At 40.0% G+C, this 18,931-nt stretch overlaps 1 protein-coding gene across 3 annotated transcripts in view; it reads left to right on the top strand.

Annotated features, from left to right (window-relative positions):
* Nucleotides 1-18,931, top strand: part of DTHD1 (death domain containing 1) — a 98,003-nt gene that overhangs the window by 42,327 nt on the left and 36,745 nt on the right. For 2 of the 3 annotated variants that reach the window (XM_075568041.1, XM_075568050.1), the window contains 5 exons: nt 2,513-2,619; nt 4,582-5,203; nt 7,332-7,662; nt 8,122-8,301; nt 14,241-14,485. In XM_075568041.1, coding sequence (XP_075424156.1) covers nt 2,513-2,619; nt 4,582-5,203; nt 7,332-7,662; nt 8,122-8,301; nt 14,241-14,485 — 1,485 coding nt within the window. Of the gene's footprint in view, nt 1-2,194; nt 2,620-4,581; nt 5,204-7,331; nt 7,663-8,121; nt 8,302-14,240; nt 14,486-18,931 lie in introns of those variants that run through there. The other variant, XM_075568032.1, reaches the window with a different exon arrangement.

Genomic DNA, 18,931 nt, shown 5'->3' with positions numbered 1-18,931 from the left:
GAGATGCAGAGACAGATTTAGAAAAGAGAAGAGTGATATTCTGGCAGCAGCGTTTAGGATAGATTGTAGGGGAGACAGGTGAGAGGCATGAATGCCGGACAGCAGGAGGTTACAGTAGTCGAGACGGGAGAGAATGAGGGCCTGAGTCAGAGTTTTAGCAGTCGAGCAACAGAGGAAAGGGCGAATCTTTGTAATATTGCAGAGGAAAAAGCGACAGGTTTTAGAGACGTTTTGAATGTGAGAGGAGAATGTGAGAAAGGAGTCGAGTGTGACCCCTAGGCAGCGTGCTTGAGCTACTGGGTGAATGATGGTACTTTCAACAGTAATGTGGAAGGAGGTAGTAAGGCCAGGTTTGGAGAGGAAGTATGAGGAATTCTGTTTTTGTCATGTTAAGTTTAAGTAGGCGGAGGGCCAACCAGGATGATATCGCAGAGAGACATTCAGAAAGTTTGGTCTGTACAGCAGGTGTAAGGTCAGGGGTTGAAAATTAATTTGTGTGTCGTCAGTATAGAGGTGATATTTAAATCCAAGGGATGTGATTAGGTCACCAAGAGAAAGTGTGGACAGAGAAAAGAGAAGAGGTCTCAGGACAGAACCCTGCGGCACCCCCACAGACAGATCTATGGAGGAGTAGAAGGTGTTAACAGAAGAGACACTTAAAGTACGATGGGAGAGGTAAGAGGAATCCAGGATAGAGCTTTGTTACGAATACCAAGAGTATGGAGAATGTGGAGGAGAAGAGGGTGGTTCACGGTGTCAAATGCTACAAAGAGGACGAGTAATATGAGCAGAGTGTAATGACCTCTGTCTTTTGGCAGCATTGAGGTCATTAGTTATTTTAGTGAGTGCTGTTTCAGTCGAGTGAGCAGTGCGGAAGCCAGATTGTAGAGGGTCTAGGAGAGAATGGGTGTTGAGAAAGTGGAGCAAGCGAGAGAAAACAAGACGTTCAAGGAGTTTGGAGGCAAAAGGCAGGAGGGAGACAGGTTGATAGTTAGAAGGACAGGTAGGGTCAAGCTTGCTGTTTTTGAGTAATGGTATAACGGTTGCATGTTTGAAGGAGGAGGGAAAAGTACAAGAATAGAGGGAGATGTAAATATGTGTGTGAGCACAGGGGTTATAGTAGGAACAAGATGTTTTAGGGGATGGGAGGGAATGGGTCAAGATAGCCCTTCTTATATTGCTTGTGAACTTGCAATGAGAAAAATGATAACCAAAACAAAATATAGCAACATAACTCAACACAAAAACAGTATGCAACAAAAGTATATTAAATAGGTTACCAACAGAAAGCATCATAATAATGTCATAGTTTATGATTAATTAGTTGGTGTCCTGGGTACTGAACACTTCAGCAGGCTGTTTAGGATCTAGAATTCTCCATTCCAGAAGAGATATGTTGCTGAACCCACTCTTCTCTAAGCTGGCAGGAAAAAAGGTAGTGTTGGCAAGTGGATTTCCTGGAAGACAGGATACACTCTCCATTGTGGGGCTTCGGTTTGAGGTGGTTCCATCTTGGTTTAAGGAAACGCTTGAGAAGTCATATTTCTCAGCACCTCATGAATATGCAGTAGAAACAGCTAAACAGAGGCCCTTTAAGTGGCTGGGAGAATGCACGTGAAACACCTTAAACCCCCGGATATTGTCATTGGAGCAGACACTATTGTGGTTCAACAAAGTATCCGTCCGCTCCTCATTCTCTTTCCGTGCACCCCACAACTGGAACAATCTACCAGAGAATCTCACAGCTGCCACTAGTCTAAGTTCTTTCAAAACTAAAGCTGTCTCACATTTTAACCTGGTCTGTAACTGTTAAATATGCCTATAAGATGTATTATCTTTAACTGTGCATGCAATGTTTTGTATATAATGTATAACACTGTTCACTTAAAGTAACTATGTATTTGTAACCATGTATTTGTCATCATAACTATATGCTCAGGACATGCTTGAAAACGAGAGGTACCTCTCAATGTATTACTTCCTGGTAAAACATTTTATAAATAAATAAACTTACTTGGTTCTGTTTACAAAAACATGTATTCCGCAATGTTTCCAGTGTTGCAATGTAAAAGTAAACACCCAGGAGAAAGCTTATGTCAATCAAATGAACAGATCTAAGAGCAGAATTCATATTAACTTAGTATACTGTGCAGTCCCTGCCACACCTTTAGGTTGCTGTGGTAACATGAAGTCAATAGTAACCTAAAGAGCTGCAGGTAGGGAAGCAGGCATAGTTGGTTCATTTTAATAGGCACAACTGTGTCAAATAGCATTATATTTACCTGGAATCTGGGTAAAAATAGAGTGGCATCAGGATAAAATATTTGATGGTAAGAATGGAATTAGCAGCAACTAAACCCACTGGTGCTGAAGATGATCTCATTCTGATTCTGACACAGATTAAACAATACAACCAGAGTGTGAAAAATGCTCTTGAAGGATCTGATTTTAAAAATAATGAAGACCTGAAGGAATTGATGTTCTCATTAACCTTCTTAATTCATGACCTTAGCAGGACCTTTTGTGAGAAGTTATCTGAAACTACAGAAAGTTTACAGTCCACATTTAATCTTTTAAAAGGACTTCAGAACAAATTCAAGAATTTTGACTCAAATGATGGTAAGAAAATACTAAATTACTGCAACTCTAAACTGTCTTATTTCTAATTAGATAATTTATGCAGAGATCTGATATTTTCCCATTTCCAGTGTAACATTTAGAATGGCATACAGTACCTTGTTTTCTAGTCAATATAATTAGAATATTGACAATGCTATCAATAAAACGAATGCAGAACTTTTTAAGTTTCAGTTTTATTCACAAGCTACTGTAAGGTACTCACACCATATTTGTTAGCTTGTTGCAACGGCTCACACATTTTCTACTGGCTTACTGCAGGGAGATATTGGTAGGTGGGTCGAACAAGGGTAAAAATATTCTGAGGTTTCCCTTAGAGGGAGATTAACTAAACAGTAATTTGCTGAAAAATAAAAAAGTGAAGACTAAGACGTGCTTCGCTGCTGTTTCGATCAAACTTTCCAAAAGTTCCAGTGAAACAGCCGAAATTGTTCAAAATGTACTATTTAACTTTTTAGATTGGTGAATTTTAACTTGGAAAATAATAAAAATTAATCAACAGTGATGCCCATTAACTTTAAACATTATGCAAACTTTTTGCCAAACCAAAAGGGTTGAAGTTTGCTGACGCGGGCAAAATAATTTACATTGATGAATAAACCTGTTTTTCCACCAATATGTTATCAATGACTGTACTGTATGTAAAATGAGAACTACAGCAAGACAAGTAAACCCAGTTTTGGGCACTCAAATCCCCCTAAATTAATGTATTATGACATAATTAAAAACTAATTTATTAACATAATTCCTCTAAAATAATGGTGGTACAGTATAAAAACGACGCAGAATTGGATTCCTCAATCACCTTTGTAAGTGTTGGAATCTATACAGAGATAAGGAGTAAAGTGCATTATAATGCTCATCCCCTTAGGAATAATAACCAGTAGTTGCTAGCCTAATATCCCGTCTATGAGGGCAGGGATATGAGAGTGTGATTACCAAAAATGCCTAAGGGTTAAAGGACTCGGTATAGTAGTTCCAAGTTAGAGTAATCTAGACTGTTTGACAATTGATTGCTGCATACAGATGTTTGTTTAAAATGTTACCAGCTAAGTCATAATGTAATTCTTAGTACTCAAAATACCATTGGTTGTATCATGTGATCAAGACTTATAATAGTCCAAAATCAAATCAACCTGGACAAATAAACTATACTGTATGTCCTATTCCTATAGGCACAGGTCAAAGTGAGGTCCCTATAATAGTGTCTAATCTTAGTAGCTATACGTAGATCATACTTATTAAGGCAATGCAGGTTGTTAATACACAAACTATAGTTCTCTTGAGGTTATTCCTGGTCAATGTACCAGGGTAAATCTGCATAGCCCTATAGGGTTCAATCATTGAATGCCACTAGTATAATAACATGGTAGTCTGTGTACTGTATCATATGTATTAGCCATCATAAAATAGTAGTTCTTGCCTGGTACCCATATGATCTCTATTGCTGGAAATAGTGGGGTTTAGGTGCAAACCTACTAACACCAAATGTTAACCCCTTAAAGGGTGGCAATATTCTGTATAGTATAATGATGATTCCCGAAGTATATATAATATAATAGCAGATCCATTATACTAAGTATCCATGAATGTGTCCACTTGAAAAACTGGCTCTGTTGATAGGTATACATGAACAGTGTAGCCAAATATCTCAAAGTAGTTGTATTCAGCTGGTTAGTATAGGAACTCCATAGGACTTCTACTTTTAGCCGCTGTTCTATAAACACCCCTTAGGTTGCTCTGCTTGCCTGGAGGCTATTTTGCCGAGTCTTTCTATGTGCAGTGGAACGCTGTGGTGTGTTACTTGAAATATGAGAGCAGGTATGAATAGTATATAAATACATGAATAAGCACAATCTGTAAATAATATGTATGTTTTAAACTATTTGATTTCACCTACTTATCTTTTAAAAGAAAGTTTAATTGTTTGTTTTGTAAATGCAGCACATATCAATTACCTTATCACATTCAACCAACTACTTTGTGATACAGCAAGACATCTTAAACTGGTCGAAGAACAACTGAACAATATCAACACCCAATACAAAGACATTGGAGCTCAAACACAAACAGCCAATGTTGTCCAAAATGTTACTAATAATTATGATGTTGATGGAAGCATGAATCATAAAGTGTTCAGCAATATTACGCAGTCTTTTGAACTCCAGGAGTGCACAAGCAAAGACAAAAGTGAAATCGCAAGCAATGCACAAGATGAAGAAACTGACCACACCTTACAAATGGCTAAAGAATCATCTATAAGAAATGCAAACTATGCTTTCCATGAGGTAGAAAAGGGTGACGGTTCACATCAAGTTGTAAAGCATACAGAAAACAAGGATCACAAATCAAAAGGTGAAGAGCAAACAGAGACAATGATGAAAAAAGAAGACAATCATAACCATGACTTGAAAGTTGGAAAAAAACATAAGGAACACTGTAGGACTTTGGACTCTGGTATAGTAGACAGAATAGAACTGTCTAATTCTGAAGTTTACTGTAAAGGAACAACGTTAAATCTTTCAGTAGAACATTTATTGCAATCAGACAGCTGGACCTACAAAGAGTAAGAAAAAGTTCTATGTTTTATGTTGTTGCTTGACTAAGATTTTAGTTTTTTTTTATGAGGCTCAGTAAGTAACTCACTAAGCTCGGATGCACGGTTTCCCACTCTGATACTTTGTTAAATGCCATTCAAGTTAATGGCAGTTTATGTGTTGAATTACCCTGCATCAGCGCATAGTGAATCCCAAGCTATGTTCTTTTAGTTTGTAAATTAATTTGGTTTTAAACATCAACCATCATGAAAGTCCTTCAAGCCCAAAACACGATTTGGTTGTCAGTGGATGCACAGAGGACATTACTACATTGATAAAAAGCATAAGTAACTTTTATGGTTTTAAACAGCTTGATTATTTTTTATACCCTATTTCCTCAATTCTAAGACGCACTCTTTTCCAATTTTCACATGTCTGAAATCAGGGTGCGTCTTAGAATAGATGTATTAATAAATGTAAAAAAAAAAAGTGTCTGCAGTACTAACCCCCTCTTTTCACTTATCATGTTTCAGGAGAGGTCCCATGTCTGCGGAGGATGAAGCGGGCGGCAGCAGGAGAGGTCACACGTCTGCAGATGGTTGAAGGTGGACATCGGACGGGAGTGCGGCAAGTGTGCAGCGGCGATGGCAGGACAGGTTCCAAGTCTGCAGGTGAATGAAGATAAGAAGACAGCGGGCAGGCGTGCGGCGGCAGGAGATCATAATAGCAGGAGCAGAGTGGTATATGGGAATGGCTTAGGAGGTGCACACTGTAACACTGGAAGTTGACTGGTGTCTGACTTCCAATTACAATGTGCACCTCCCAAGCCGTTCCCCTATGCTGCTCTGCTCCTCTCTCCTGCTATTATGATCTCCTGTCTTCACCAAAACCGCATGACCGCCCTCTGTCTTATCTTCATTCACCTGCAGACTTGAAACCTGTCATGCCGCCACCGCACTCCCGCCAGCTGTCCATCTTCAACCATCTGCAGACGTGGGACCTCTCCTGCCATCGCCGCCCGCTTCATCCTCTGCTGACATGGGACCCCTCATGAATCATGGTAAGTGATAAAGTAATTTTCCTCAATTGTAAGGGCCAAATCGACGGTGTGTCTTACAATCGATGGTGTCTTACAATTGAGGAAATACGGTATATTAAAGAAGATGTATTTAGCCAAAACATAATCTTCATGCTTTAATGTTTCTATTGACTTCTTTATATACCAAAAAAGATGAAGAAACGTGTGATTCTTGTGACAGTTCAATACCTTGTGTATCAATATAACCCTTTATCTGCTATACCACACCTTCCCCTTTGACATTTCTATTGTTAAGATACCAGTATGTACAGTATAGGTTGGAGATATAGAAGAACATTAAAACCAAGAAAATTCAGTACATTTTATAAGGGAAGGAATCAAAACAAATAAACCTATTCATATTTAACACTTTTATGAGAGCCACAGATGTAGCCAACATTAATGTAATCTGTGGTGCACAGTAGCAGGACATCACTCCAGCGGGAGAAGCAGACATTGTTTTCAATTAGCCGCACGCAAGAAATGGTGAGGGCTGTCACACTATTTAATCTGTGGAAGCGCCACAGGTTGCAATAATGTTGGCCATATTTGTACCAATCTGATTTTAGTAATAAAAGTGAGTGCTTGGGCCAATGATATTACTTTAACATTTATTCACTCTCTTTCCCGTCATCTTTTGGCTAAACATTTTTATCTTCTCTATTTCAGTGGGTTATTCATTAAATGAAGGTAGTGACAAATCAGGACACTGTTTTAGTTTCATGAATACCCCCTCGATATGGTAGTGTAGATAGGAGATATTCCTTAAGCTGCAATATTGCCTTTCAGGGCACTCTCGCACTTACCAGGAAAGGCATGGGGAGTTTGCATGCGATAGTGGCCCAATCAGCACTTTTGCAGTTTTACACATAATTTATATAGTCCCACAAAAAACAATCACTATCAGAATTTACAGAACTGCATAACATTTAAAATATGCAATGCCTGGAGATGTGAAAAACTTCACTGTTGCACATGTAATTTAAGAATGTTTATAAATAAATATGACTATTTTTACAGTATCTATGGAATATATGGGAATGCTATACAAAATAGTAACCTTTAAACTGTTTTCATAGATATCTATTTCAAATGGAGGGTGAAAAAGAACAGAGGTTAGGCTGTGTCATCAAAGCACCTTCATTTATTTTGCAACAACTACAATGTCGACTTCTGGATAACATCAGTTCATTGGTGGTGTCTGATTCAGAAGAACTGGTCAGCAATGTTTTGGGTATTTGGAGCCTAGATGCTGATCTTAAAATTCCATTTCCACTGAGCATTGCAATTCCATTCAATTCCCGCTACAGAGGAAACTACAAAGATGTTATGGTAAAAGAAAATGATGAGAAACTTCATTCAAGTTACTTAACACCCATTTCTTTGGAAGGGTATTATGGTAACCACAAGGTTGGTGAGCCTAACTACCAATTAAATATTAATGTGATGTGTCAAGTTACAACTAAAGAATGTTTGTACTTTCCCAAAAGTTTAAATTAACGTTAAGTTAAAGGTGGTTTTAGTGTGTGCTTACTCTGATACAATATAGTAGATAATGATTTTATTTTTTCTGACTATACTGTACAGTAGATACAGCTGTTAAGATACTGTAGCAGATATGCATGTGAGAATGATAAGGAAGACGGAAAAGATACGAGGATTGAATTCTTATGTTTCACAAATAATAATTCATAATACATTTTTTCTTTATTTTTGATACAATTCACCCCATTAGAAATTGGAGGACTAATTGGAGGTAAGCAAAGGTTTTATTAGATATTTTGAATTTAGCATTAACCAAGAGTGACTTTTTGAAGCACCTGCAGTACTGTACATTGACGTGTGTTTTGCTTTGACTATTTTATGCAGGGGAGTTTTGCAGAGGTTAAAGTTTACAAGCTTGGCATATTTTCTGTGGTGTCATGTTTGAAGAAAGAGAGTTTTACTGTTCTGAAAAAAGGATTATCATTAAAGCTGAGCATGGATTCAAGGATATCTTTAAACTATCCCCCTGGCTGCTTTAGCTCTTCAGTAATTGTGCAGTTTAAGGTAAACCTGATTTTTGTATCTTTCTCTACAAGTATTATAACACATGGAGCATACATTTTTATACATTTCTAAAACATCTTCCTTGCATTAAAGTGAAAAGCCATTTTAATTCACTGGTGTGGCCATTATATACTGGTAATAGCTAAAGTACTGCTCTGTAGTGAGTATGGTACAGCAAACCCGTGGGAAATATGTGAATGCTTTCTTAAAAAAACAATATTGTGTGTACTGTGCAGTACTTTGCACAGTACACTCAAGTGATTTAAACACTTTAACTTTCATAATCCTTCTGTATTAAAGCTCACATAAAACAAAATAATCAGATACCAATCATACTTGCTAAGAAACAAGAAGAAGAAAAAGGTAAATGGAGGATTAATAGAGCTGAATGGTTGACATTTACGCTACATATTTATTTAAAAAAAATACTATAATTAAAATTATTTCTGAAACTGGCCATTTGAATGAAAAATGATTTTCTGCAGTGACTACCAGTGCGTGATTGATGTTTACAAAGTTGATTTTTGCCTATGGACATAAAATACTATATTGGACTTTTTAACCCTTTGAAAGCCCCAGGAAGTATATACTACATCATGGGGTTTGGCACCCCAGTAGCTACAGTATCATGCTTTAAGGCACTAAATGGCATGTTGCAGTATGCAAATTGCATGATTTGGCAAATGGCAGTTTCATTGAATTGCACTGCAGATCACCCGATAACGTAATTAGTCCGGTAAACCTCACGACTGTGGCAACGAGAGGTCACACGCTAACAGGTGCAATAACATCTGCTACATCTGTACATTAAAAAATTGTACTTTGGCTTGTAGGACACAATCTACAGTACACTGATGAAGAATGAAGGGGGATGACTCCTCCCCTTCAATTCTGTTATCAGTGGGTTAAACTCCATATCAATTTTTTTGAGGAGATGTGGTATGTGTGGTGCTCAGAATCAGACCGGTAACTTCTGTAACATAATTGTAATTGAGACCATAGGCTTGGTGGTCTGGCGACGACGGAGTGCCCCTCAATAAAGCAATAATGCGTAATAACTGTAGGGGAAGTGACAAGTGGAGTCAGTTGGGACAGCCACTGTGATGTACACAATAATCGCCCTAACAGTATATAAAGGAAGGAACTATGTCCATTGAATAGCAGGGTTTAGATAAGGCACATTGGCACTTTACCTGCGCATCCAGGGGGGCACTCTCAGAATCAGTAGCGTGCAGTCCATCAGATAGGAAGTCCAGGAGGGTAGTTGGTGAAGATAGAGCACAGCTGCAGACGCCCTGCAATGTGAAGCAGGGAAAACAAAACCAGGACACTCCGCAGTAGTATTATCAAAAAGTGTATTAAGCCAGCAAGCACATACAGGGAACAAAAATAGAACAGATAGAACGCACCTACGCGTTTCGTACAATAGTACTTTATCAAGGTGAAGCAAGAGTAAAATAACAGCCTATTTATACCCACCTTAAACACTTCTAATCAACTGGGTTGCGGCGTCATGCGCCGACAGCTGCAAGCAGTGGCGGCAGAGTGACGCGCATTCACAGGGATCAGGGTGTATCGGGCAGTACACAGGGGCTGCCACGTGACCTCCGTCGCATCATAGGGATGACGTCATCAGCGTGCGGCACGTAGGCTAATCACGCTGACGCAGCGTCCATCACCATTAGTTCGGGATATGTCACGTGATCCTAATAGTTTTTTTACAACACAAAACTTTATTAGTGAAACATAATATGTAAACAAACAGTGAAAAACCAAATCAATGGCTGGTTAATATAATTTCACAAACCGAGTTTTACCAAGAGACTCATTAGAACATTAAGTCACAGACTCCCAGTCTAGGTATAATATATATTATTGTAAAGATTTAATCTATATACTTTCATTGAATAATATATTATAATAATAAACAGATACAATTACAATACCATACCCATTCCTGGGACCAAAATAGAACCTTGCTAGTTCATGGAGGCTTGCAAAACAGATGTATATATAGTACTATTACATCATAATCAAAAACAGTTTGTTGAAATAGAAAACTTGAAGTACAATATACATTTGAATTTATAATACATCTAAAAGAGGAGAAATATGATACCTATTATGTGTCTTATATACTTTAATTACGACATGAACACAGACTGGGATTGCATAACTAATATTAAACAATACCAAACAATATTTAATATAACTATAATCAATGAGGGCCCATTTTATAACAACATGTATATACGAAATCAATATAAAAAATATTTATAAAATTGGGATTAATGAAAAATTGATTAGTTAGAGAATGATCTATTAAAGAAAAAATTAATAAAATACAGGTATAATCAATCAGAATTGTTAACTTATTAATATTAATTTCTTAATTGGTAAATACATTTGTTAATCAAAAAAAGGGGGGATTAAGATCAATTATTATGATATATTCATAAAATTAATCATAAAAAATGACTTAGATCCCACTCTGTGTTCATACCCAGGGGTGTTCTGGTCTTTAGGGTGAAAATCCAATAGGATTCACGTCTGTCTAGATACTTAGTCCTGTCACCACCTCTTGGGAGGATAGGTATTTTTTCAATTCCTTGAAATGAAAAGGAGTTAGTATTACCTTGTGAGCAATTATGGAAATGGTTAGACACTGGGTGATTCTGATCACCCATCCGTATAAGACGTAAGTGCTCTAAAATTCTGACTTTTAGACATCTTGTTGTTCTCCCGACATATTGTCGCCCACATCCACATTGCAGAAGGTAAATTACAAATGTGGAGTTACAATTTATGAAAGATTTTATATTGTAATTTAAACCAGAATTAAATGAGCAAAATTGTTTGCCATTTTTCATTTTTGAACATACCTTGCAATGTGTACAAGAGTATGTACCGAGGGGTAAATTGGGGACTGCTTTTTTGTCATCATTAGATTCAAAGAGACTTGGGGACAGGCTATTGGACAAAGTTTTGGCTCGTTTATACACAACGTTGGGACCCAAAATGATGTGTGGTTTCAATACTGGATCTAGGGTCAGCACATTCCAGTGTTTTTTTAAGATATTTTTAATTATTGGTGCTTGTTTGCTATACGGGGTAATAAATGAGAGGCTAACATTGTCCCTATTCGGTCTTTGTTCTTTCCTCAACAATAAACTTCTGTCTAAGTTGGATACTTCCTTTAATGATCTGTCCAGATCCGCTTTTTTGTAACCTCTCTTGAGGAACCTTGAATATAGGTCATTTACTTGATGATTATAGTCAGACTCACTCGAGCAATTTCTCCGAGCTCTGATGAATTGACTCTTGGGTATTCCCCGGAACATGTTTGAGGGATGACAGCTGCTGGGTCTCAGAAAAGTATTTCTGGAGTTGGGTTTCCGATATAGTGTAGTTTGAATATTTAAAGTTGTGTCCACATATAAGCAGAGATCTAAATAATTGATGTGTTGTATATGAAACGAATAGGTGAAAGTGAGATTAAAGCTGTTAGTGTTTAATAATGAAATGAATTTGTGCAAAGTGGTGACGTCACCCTCCCAAACAAACAACAAATCATCGATATACCTCTTATAAAATAAAATGTGCTCCCTATAAATGTTCAGGTCTCCAAACACGTGGAACCGCTCCCACCAACCCATGAAAAGGTTGGCGTAAGAGGGGGCAAAGCTTGTCCCCATCGCCGTTCCACGTGTCTGGAGATAATGAACCCCATTGAACAAAAAGAAATTGTGAGTGAGTAAAAAGTGAATTGCATCCAAAATAAAAGTGTTTTGTGCTGGTGATAAATCCGATTTATTTAAGAAATAATCCACAGCTGTCAAACCATGTTCGTGGGATATCACGGTGTATAAAGACGTAACGTCTAATGTCACCCAGAGTAGATTACTTTTCCATTTAAAGTCTTCCAGTGTATTTATTAAATGAGTACTGTCTCTAATATAGGACGGGAGCTCTTGTACCATGGGCTGGAGAAAGTGATTCACATACCGTGAGACACCATCTCCCAAAGAATCAATACTGGAGACAATTGGCCTCCCAGGAGGGGAGACCAATGTCTTATGAATCTTCGGGAGATGGTGAAACACGGGTGTGACAGGGAAGGGTTTGTACAGATAATCCATGTCATTATCGTTCAGGACTCCTAGCATTGAACCCAAGTCTAACAAATGTCTGAGTTCCCTCTGGTATCTTATGGTAGGATCAGATGGTAGTACAGCATAGGAAGACACATCCCAAAGTTGGCGCAATGCCTCCTTAAGGTAGTCCTCCCTATGCTGTACTACCACTGCTCCTCCTTTGTCGGCATTTTTTATTATTAAGGATTTATTACATTTAAGATTATTGAGAGCTATAGATTCATCATAACTTAGATTACTGTTTTTTGTATCACATCTTTTAGATGTATTATAAATTCAAATGTATATTGTACTTCAAGTTTTCTATTTCAACAAACTGTTTTTGATTATGATGTAATAGTACTATATATACATCTGTTTTGCAAGCCTCCATGAACTAGCAAGGTTCTATTTTGGTCCCAGGAATGGGTATGGTATTGTAATTGTATCTGTTTATTATTATAATATATTATTCAATGAAAGTATATAGATTAAATCTTTACAATAATATATATTATACCTAGACTGGGAGTCTGTGACTTAATGTTCTAATGAGTCTCTTGGTAAAACTCGGTTTGTGAAATTATATTAACCAGCCATTGATTTGGTTTTTCACTGTTTGTTTACATATTATGTTTCACTAATAAAGTTTTGTGTTGTAAAAAAACTATTAGGATCACGTGACATATCCCGAACTAATGGTGATGGACGCTGCGTCAGCGTGATTAGCCTACGTGCCGCACGCTGATGACGTCATCCCTATGATGCGACGGAGGTCACGTGGCAGCCCCTGTGTACTGCCCGATACACCCTGATCCCTGTGAATGCGCGTCACTCTGCCGCGACTGCTTGCAGCTGTCGGCGCATGACGCCGCAACCCAGTTGATTAGAAGTGTTTAAGGTGGGTATAAATAGGCTGTTATTTTACTCTTGCTTCACCTTGATAAAGTACTATTGTACGAAACGCGTAGGTGCGTTCTATCTGTTCTATATCAATTTTTTTGACCTAAAAACAAATAAATGTTGTACATGTTCTATATGTCAGGTATATTATATATATGTATATATATATATATATATATATATATATATATATATATATATACATATATATATATATATATATATACATATATATATATATATATAATATACAAAAAACACAAAAAGAAAGCGCCCGATCCTAGTGCAATATGTCCAAAAAATACACATTTATTATCCCTAAAAAATCCAACAAAATGCTAACTCACAAACAACAAAGTAAAAACAGCGTTTTATGAGGTATACTCATGCACCAGACGAGGATTCAGCTGCTCAGCTCACTCTGTGTCTTCACCGCATGGGATCGCAGTGCTCCTCTGGGTCTCCGTCCAGCAGGAACTCAGGAAGCGACACTGTGGTTCAGATAGTCCTCCGGAAACAAAACTGGCGTGTATCTAGTTCCGGGCAAGGCTGTGTTCCGTGTCTGAGCTGGAAATTGCTGCCTATAGCGTCTTACAAGTCCAAGATGCAAAGGTGAGTGCCCACATAAACAACGCAACATACACCCTACGCGTTTCTTCACATTACGTGATTTCATTTCACGTAATGTGAAGAAACGCGTAGGGTGTATGTTGCGTTGTTTATGTGGGCACTCACCTTTGCATCCTGGACTTGTAAGACGCTATAGGCAGCAATTTCCAGCTCAGACACGGTACACAGCCTTGCCTGGAACTAGATACACGCCAGTTTAATTAAAAAATAACTTTTTATACAATGTTCTTAATCATGGATATTGTTTGAATGTCATTTTTCTTACCCATGCAGGTCCAGCCAGTTGATTCATCATTGATTTCATTATTAAAAGTAAAACATGATATCTACCATTCAGTGGTATCTACCAGCCCCTTGATTCATGTAAAGCACCCTTCAGTGCAGCTTTTTCAGAAGCCTGCTACAGTATTCCTTCCATGCCCTCCTAACCCAGAGAAAAAGAAGCAAGGAGATAATGCAGAAAATAAGAGGGCATCTAGTGCTACAGTGTCAAGAGTCACAACTGCACACCAAATTCGGTAAGAATTGATCTGCTGAAAATGATTCTCAGTGGCAGATCATTTTTTTTTTGTAACAATTTTTTTATTGGTCACAGTCAAAGATAATTTTCCATACAATAGTGTCGTGGGCCCACAACATTTCTGCTTGTTACTTTCAGAGAAGGACCAATAACAGTTTTCCGTTTTCAGTGGGAAAAAGAGTAAGGGGAAGAGGAGGGGAAGGGGGAGACAAACATGGGGGGGGAGAGGGAGGGGGGAATGTGGGCTTGCCCAGAGGTGGCCGGTGTAGCTCTCCAATTGTTTGGGGGTGGTTGCTTGACCTAGGTGCTTTGAATTTTTGGGGGTTTATCTCTCGATCCAGGGGTCCCATGTGTTCCAGAACTGGGGCATTTTCTTTTGGAGCATGGCCGTAAGCTTCTCCATAGTCATGACCTCATTAACCCTTCTCACTACTGTGGCTCTCGAGGGGGGCTTAATCTGTTTCCAGGCTGCCGCTATAGAGCATCTGGCCGCTGTCAGCATGGCCCTGATCAGCCGGGACATTGGTGGGGGGAGGTCGTCAATGGGTTTGCTCAGCACCATGGTCAGAGGGTCAAGGGGGAGGGGGATTCCAGTGATCTCGTAGATTAGTGTCTGGATCTTGGTCCAGAACTTCTGGATCTCCGAACATGACCACCAAATGTGGGCCATTTCTCCCTTTTGACCACATCCCCTCCAGCACAGGTCCGGTGTGCCGGCGTAGACCTGGCTCAGCCTAGCCGGGGTCAGGTACCACTGGAATATAATTTTATAGATATTTTCTTTTATTGTCGTGCAAATTGAGGTTTTAGGGGCTTGCTCCCAAATATCCTCCCAGTCTTCCAGGTCTATTGGGAGACCTAGTTCGTCCGACCATTTTTGCATATAGCGGTGTTTCGGGGGGTCTGATGACGGTTCCGTGCTTTTGTAGATCTGTGATATCAGGCCTCTCTGGTATATGTCTTTGAGACATAGGGTTTCAAATCGGGTCAGCGGGGGGAATTTGGAGGTTGGGGACAGTGAGTGTAGGAAGTGTCTAAGTTGTAGATATTTAAATAGATGAAGGTCTTGGATCTGGAATTTGTTCTTTAATGCCTGAAAAGTTAGGATCTCTCCCTTCTGCAGTAGATCGGCAACCATCCTAATATTGTGAACCTGGAATTGGTCAAAATGTCTTGTGGAACACCCAGGCGGGAAGTTGGGGTTCCCAAAGAGTGGGGTGAGCTGGGAGGGAGAAGCTAACAGACCATACTTCCCTTTGCTTTTGAGCCATGCGTCCCACGTGCATCTTATTGCTCTGAGGCCGAGCCTCTGTGGCCCACTCCCTCTCCCTCCTGTGGTCCAGAGTGCCACTTGGATGGAGTGAGGCTGTGCGTAATGTGACTCTATTGCGAGCCAACAGGCCGAGGCTGGGTCGCAATTCCAAACTACAGCCTGCTTCAATTGTGCAGCGAGGTAATATCTGACTAAGTCGGGGACCCCCATGCCTCCTCTTGCTCTTGATGAGAGCATCACTGACCTTGGGACCCTAGGTCTCTTATCGTTCCAAATGAATTGGAGTATTAGTGACTGGATGTTCTTTAGAGCTGGGCGTGGCACTACGAATGGGAGGGTTTGGAAGTAATATAGTAACCGTGGGAGGACGTTCATTTTTACAGACACTTTTCTTCCAAACCAGGACATTTGGTGTTTTTGCCACGTTTCCAAGTCTTTTTTAATCTGATCAAATAGGGGGGGGGGGGTAATTGTGTTGATAAAGGGAGTTATACGAGTTTGAAATTTTGACCCCCAGATATTTTATATAGGTGGAGCTCCACTTGTATTTGTAGTGGGCTTGGATAAGTTTCCACGTCTGGGGTGGAAGGGAGATATTTAGGGCTTCCGATTTGTCTATGTTGACCTTATAGTCAGAGACCTGCCCAAATTGAGTCAGATGCCTTTGAAGGCTAGGAAGGGAGGAAAGGGGGTCATCGAGGGTCAGAATCACATCGTCCGCGAATAGGGACATTTTGTACTCTCGGTCCGCAATTTGGATCCCCTTGATACTTTTTTCGGCTCTAATTTTGGCCGCAAGAGGTTCAATGGTTAGGGCAAATAACAAGGGGGAAAGCGGGCAGCCCTGTCTGGTCCCGTTCCTGATTTTTATTGGATCCGGGAAGCCGCCTGATAGTTTTACATACGCTGTTGGGTTTTGATAGAGGGCTCTCACTCCCTCTAGGAAAGGGCCACTGAAGCCGAACCTCAGCATTGTTTGGTCTAAAAAAGACCATTTGATTCTGTCGAACGCTTTTTCAGCGTCGAGGCTCAGAATCATTGCTTTGGATCCGATGAGATGCACGTGGTCTATTATATCCATGATTTTGCGGGTGTTGTCGGAAGCCTGTCTTCCTGACACAAAACCTACTTGATCTATGTGTATGAGTCTAGGGAGAATTGGATTTAGCCTGTTTGCCAAGATCTTACTGTAGATTTTGAGATCGGTATTTAACAGGGAGATGGGCCTATAGTTGCCGCAGAGGAGCGGGTCTCTACCCTCCTTGTGGATTATAGCCAGATTTGCCGCTGTAATCGTAGCGGGGATTGGTTCCCCTTGGAGGAAGGAGTTGTACATATCTAATAGGTATGGGGAAAGGATTGGCATGAACATTTTATAATAAGAGTTTGAAAAACCGTCTGGGCCCGGGGTTTTGGCTAATTTGAGTGATTTAATGGCTTCAGACAGTTCCTCTTGGGAGACATTTTTATTTAACTTCTCTACCTCTTCCTGGGATAGGGTGGGCAAGTTACATTGCTCTAGGTATTGTGAGATAGTGTTAAAGCTAACCGGGTCCTGGGTTGGGGGGTGAAGGTTATAAAGGTCCGAGTAAAAGTCTGCAAATTCCTGTGCTATCTCTTTTTCTATGTATGTGGTCTGTACGCTTCGTGTCTGTATGCGGGCTATCTGAGATTTGACTCTCGTGCCCCTGAGTTTTGAGGCTAGAAGCCTGTCAGCTTTATTGCCTTTATCGAAGAATTTTTGCTTCGACCACCATAGTGCCTTCTCTACTTCCTCGAGTTGGGTCTGTTTGAGGGCAGATCTAGCTAGATTTAGTTGTTTAAGCGTTTTTTTAGATGCCGTGGTTTTATGCTGCTGTTCTAGCTTGGTGATCTTGTCTAAGATCTCTTTTTGGAGCTTGAGTTTAGTTTTCTTTTTGTGTGATGCGATTGAAATCAGGTCTCCTCTGATGGAGGCTTTATGGGCCTCCCAGAGCATGACTGGGGTGAAGACTGAACCTGCATTAATTTGAAAGAACATTGATGCTTTTGTCAGAGTACCATTTCTGTGTCAGGGCAGTTTAACATGGAATCATTTAATTTCCATCTGTATTGGGTGTTTTTCACAAAGGGTATGGATAGGGTAAGTTCAATTGGACCTCCTGACGAAGCGCTATACTGCGCGAAACGCGTAGAGGGTTGTTTGAATACTTTTATGTGGCACTCCTGGGTAGGAGTGCATTTTTTAGCACAGTAGAATCTCCCTTTTTTCTGTATTTGCTCGGAAATCCCCCCGTCAGTCTGGAGTGGCTGTTGTTATTGCTATAGCTTTTGCCACGACCTGAGAGAGCCCGCCTATCACTCGGTTGCTACACTTCCGGTTCCGGGTCAGGGACCCTGTGTGACTGAAGCAGTGTGTCGTAGTCAGGACGGGGGCAACCAAATAGACGCAGAGCAAATTTCTGTGGGAGTATCTACATGCTGCTGTTTTACCAATTGTAAGTAATTCTGTGTTTTGTTGTTACAATAAATTGACCCTATCTCACCCTGGTATTTTCTTTCTCTGCGCTCCACCTCCCATCTCTTTTTTAAGTTCAATTGGTGCATGGTCGAACCAGGTGATTGGGCCTATGTTTGACTGGGAGGACGCCTGAAAGATGTTGCTAGTACCTAGAAAGTAATCGATCCTCGAGTAGGACTGATGAGGGGTGGAGAAGAAGGTATAGTCCCTCTGACCCTGGTGCTGAGCCCTCCATATATCCACTAGAGAGTATTCCTCTATGATGTCACAAAATTTCTTAGCTTTCTTATGGGATTGGATGGTGTATGGAGTGGGAGAGGATGGGAGGAGGGTGGGGGCAGGGTTCGATTTGTCTAGCGCGTGTGAGGCCACCATGTTAAAGTCACCTCCGATAATCAGAGATGAGAAGGATTGCTGTTCTAGGGATTGGAGGAGTGTTCTTAGGAAAGGGAGTTGGTTGTCATTGGGGGCATAGACATTTACAAGTGTGATTGGGGTGCCGGACAGGGTGCCCTGTAGTATCAGGAACCGACCATCGGGGTCTGGGAGTGACTTGGATAAAACAAAAGGGACGCCATTCCGTATAAGGATGGCTACTCGTCTTTTTTTGCTTGGCGAGGATGCAAAATATGCCTGGGGGAATACGCTTTTGAATGTGTTGGGTGGGGTTG

This window comes from Ascaphus truei, chromosome 1, assembly GCF_040206685.1.
Source record: "Ascaphus truei isolate aAscTru1 chromosome 1, aAscTru1.hap1, whole genome shotgun sequence".
NCBI lineage: Eukaryota > Metazoa > Chordata > Amphibia > Anura > Ascaphidae > Ascaphus > Ascaphus truei.
The sequence above is the reverse complement of the archived record's forward strand: the minus strand, read 5'-3'. Positions and strand labels throughout refer to the sequence as shown.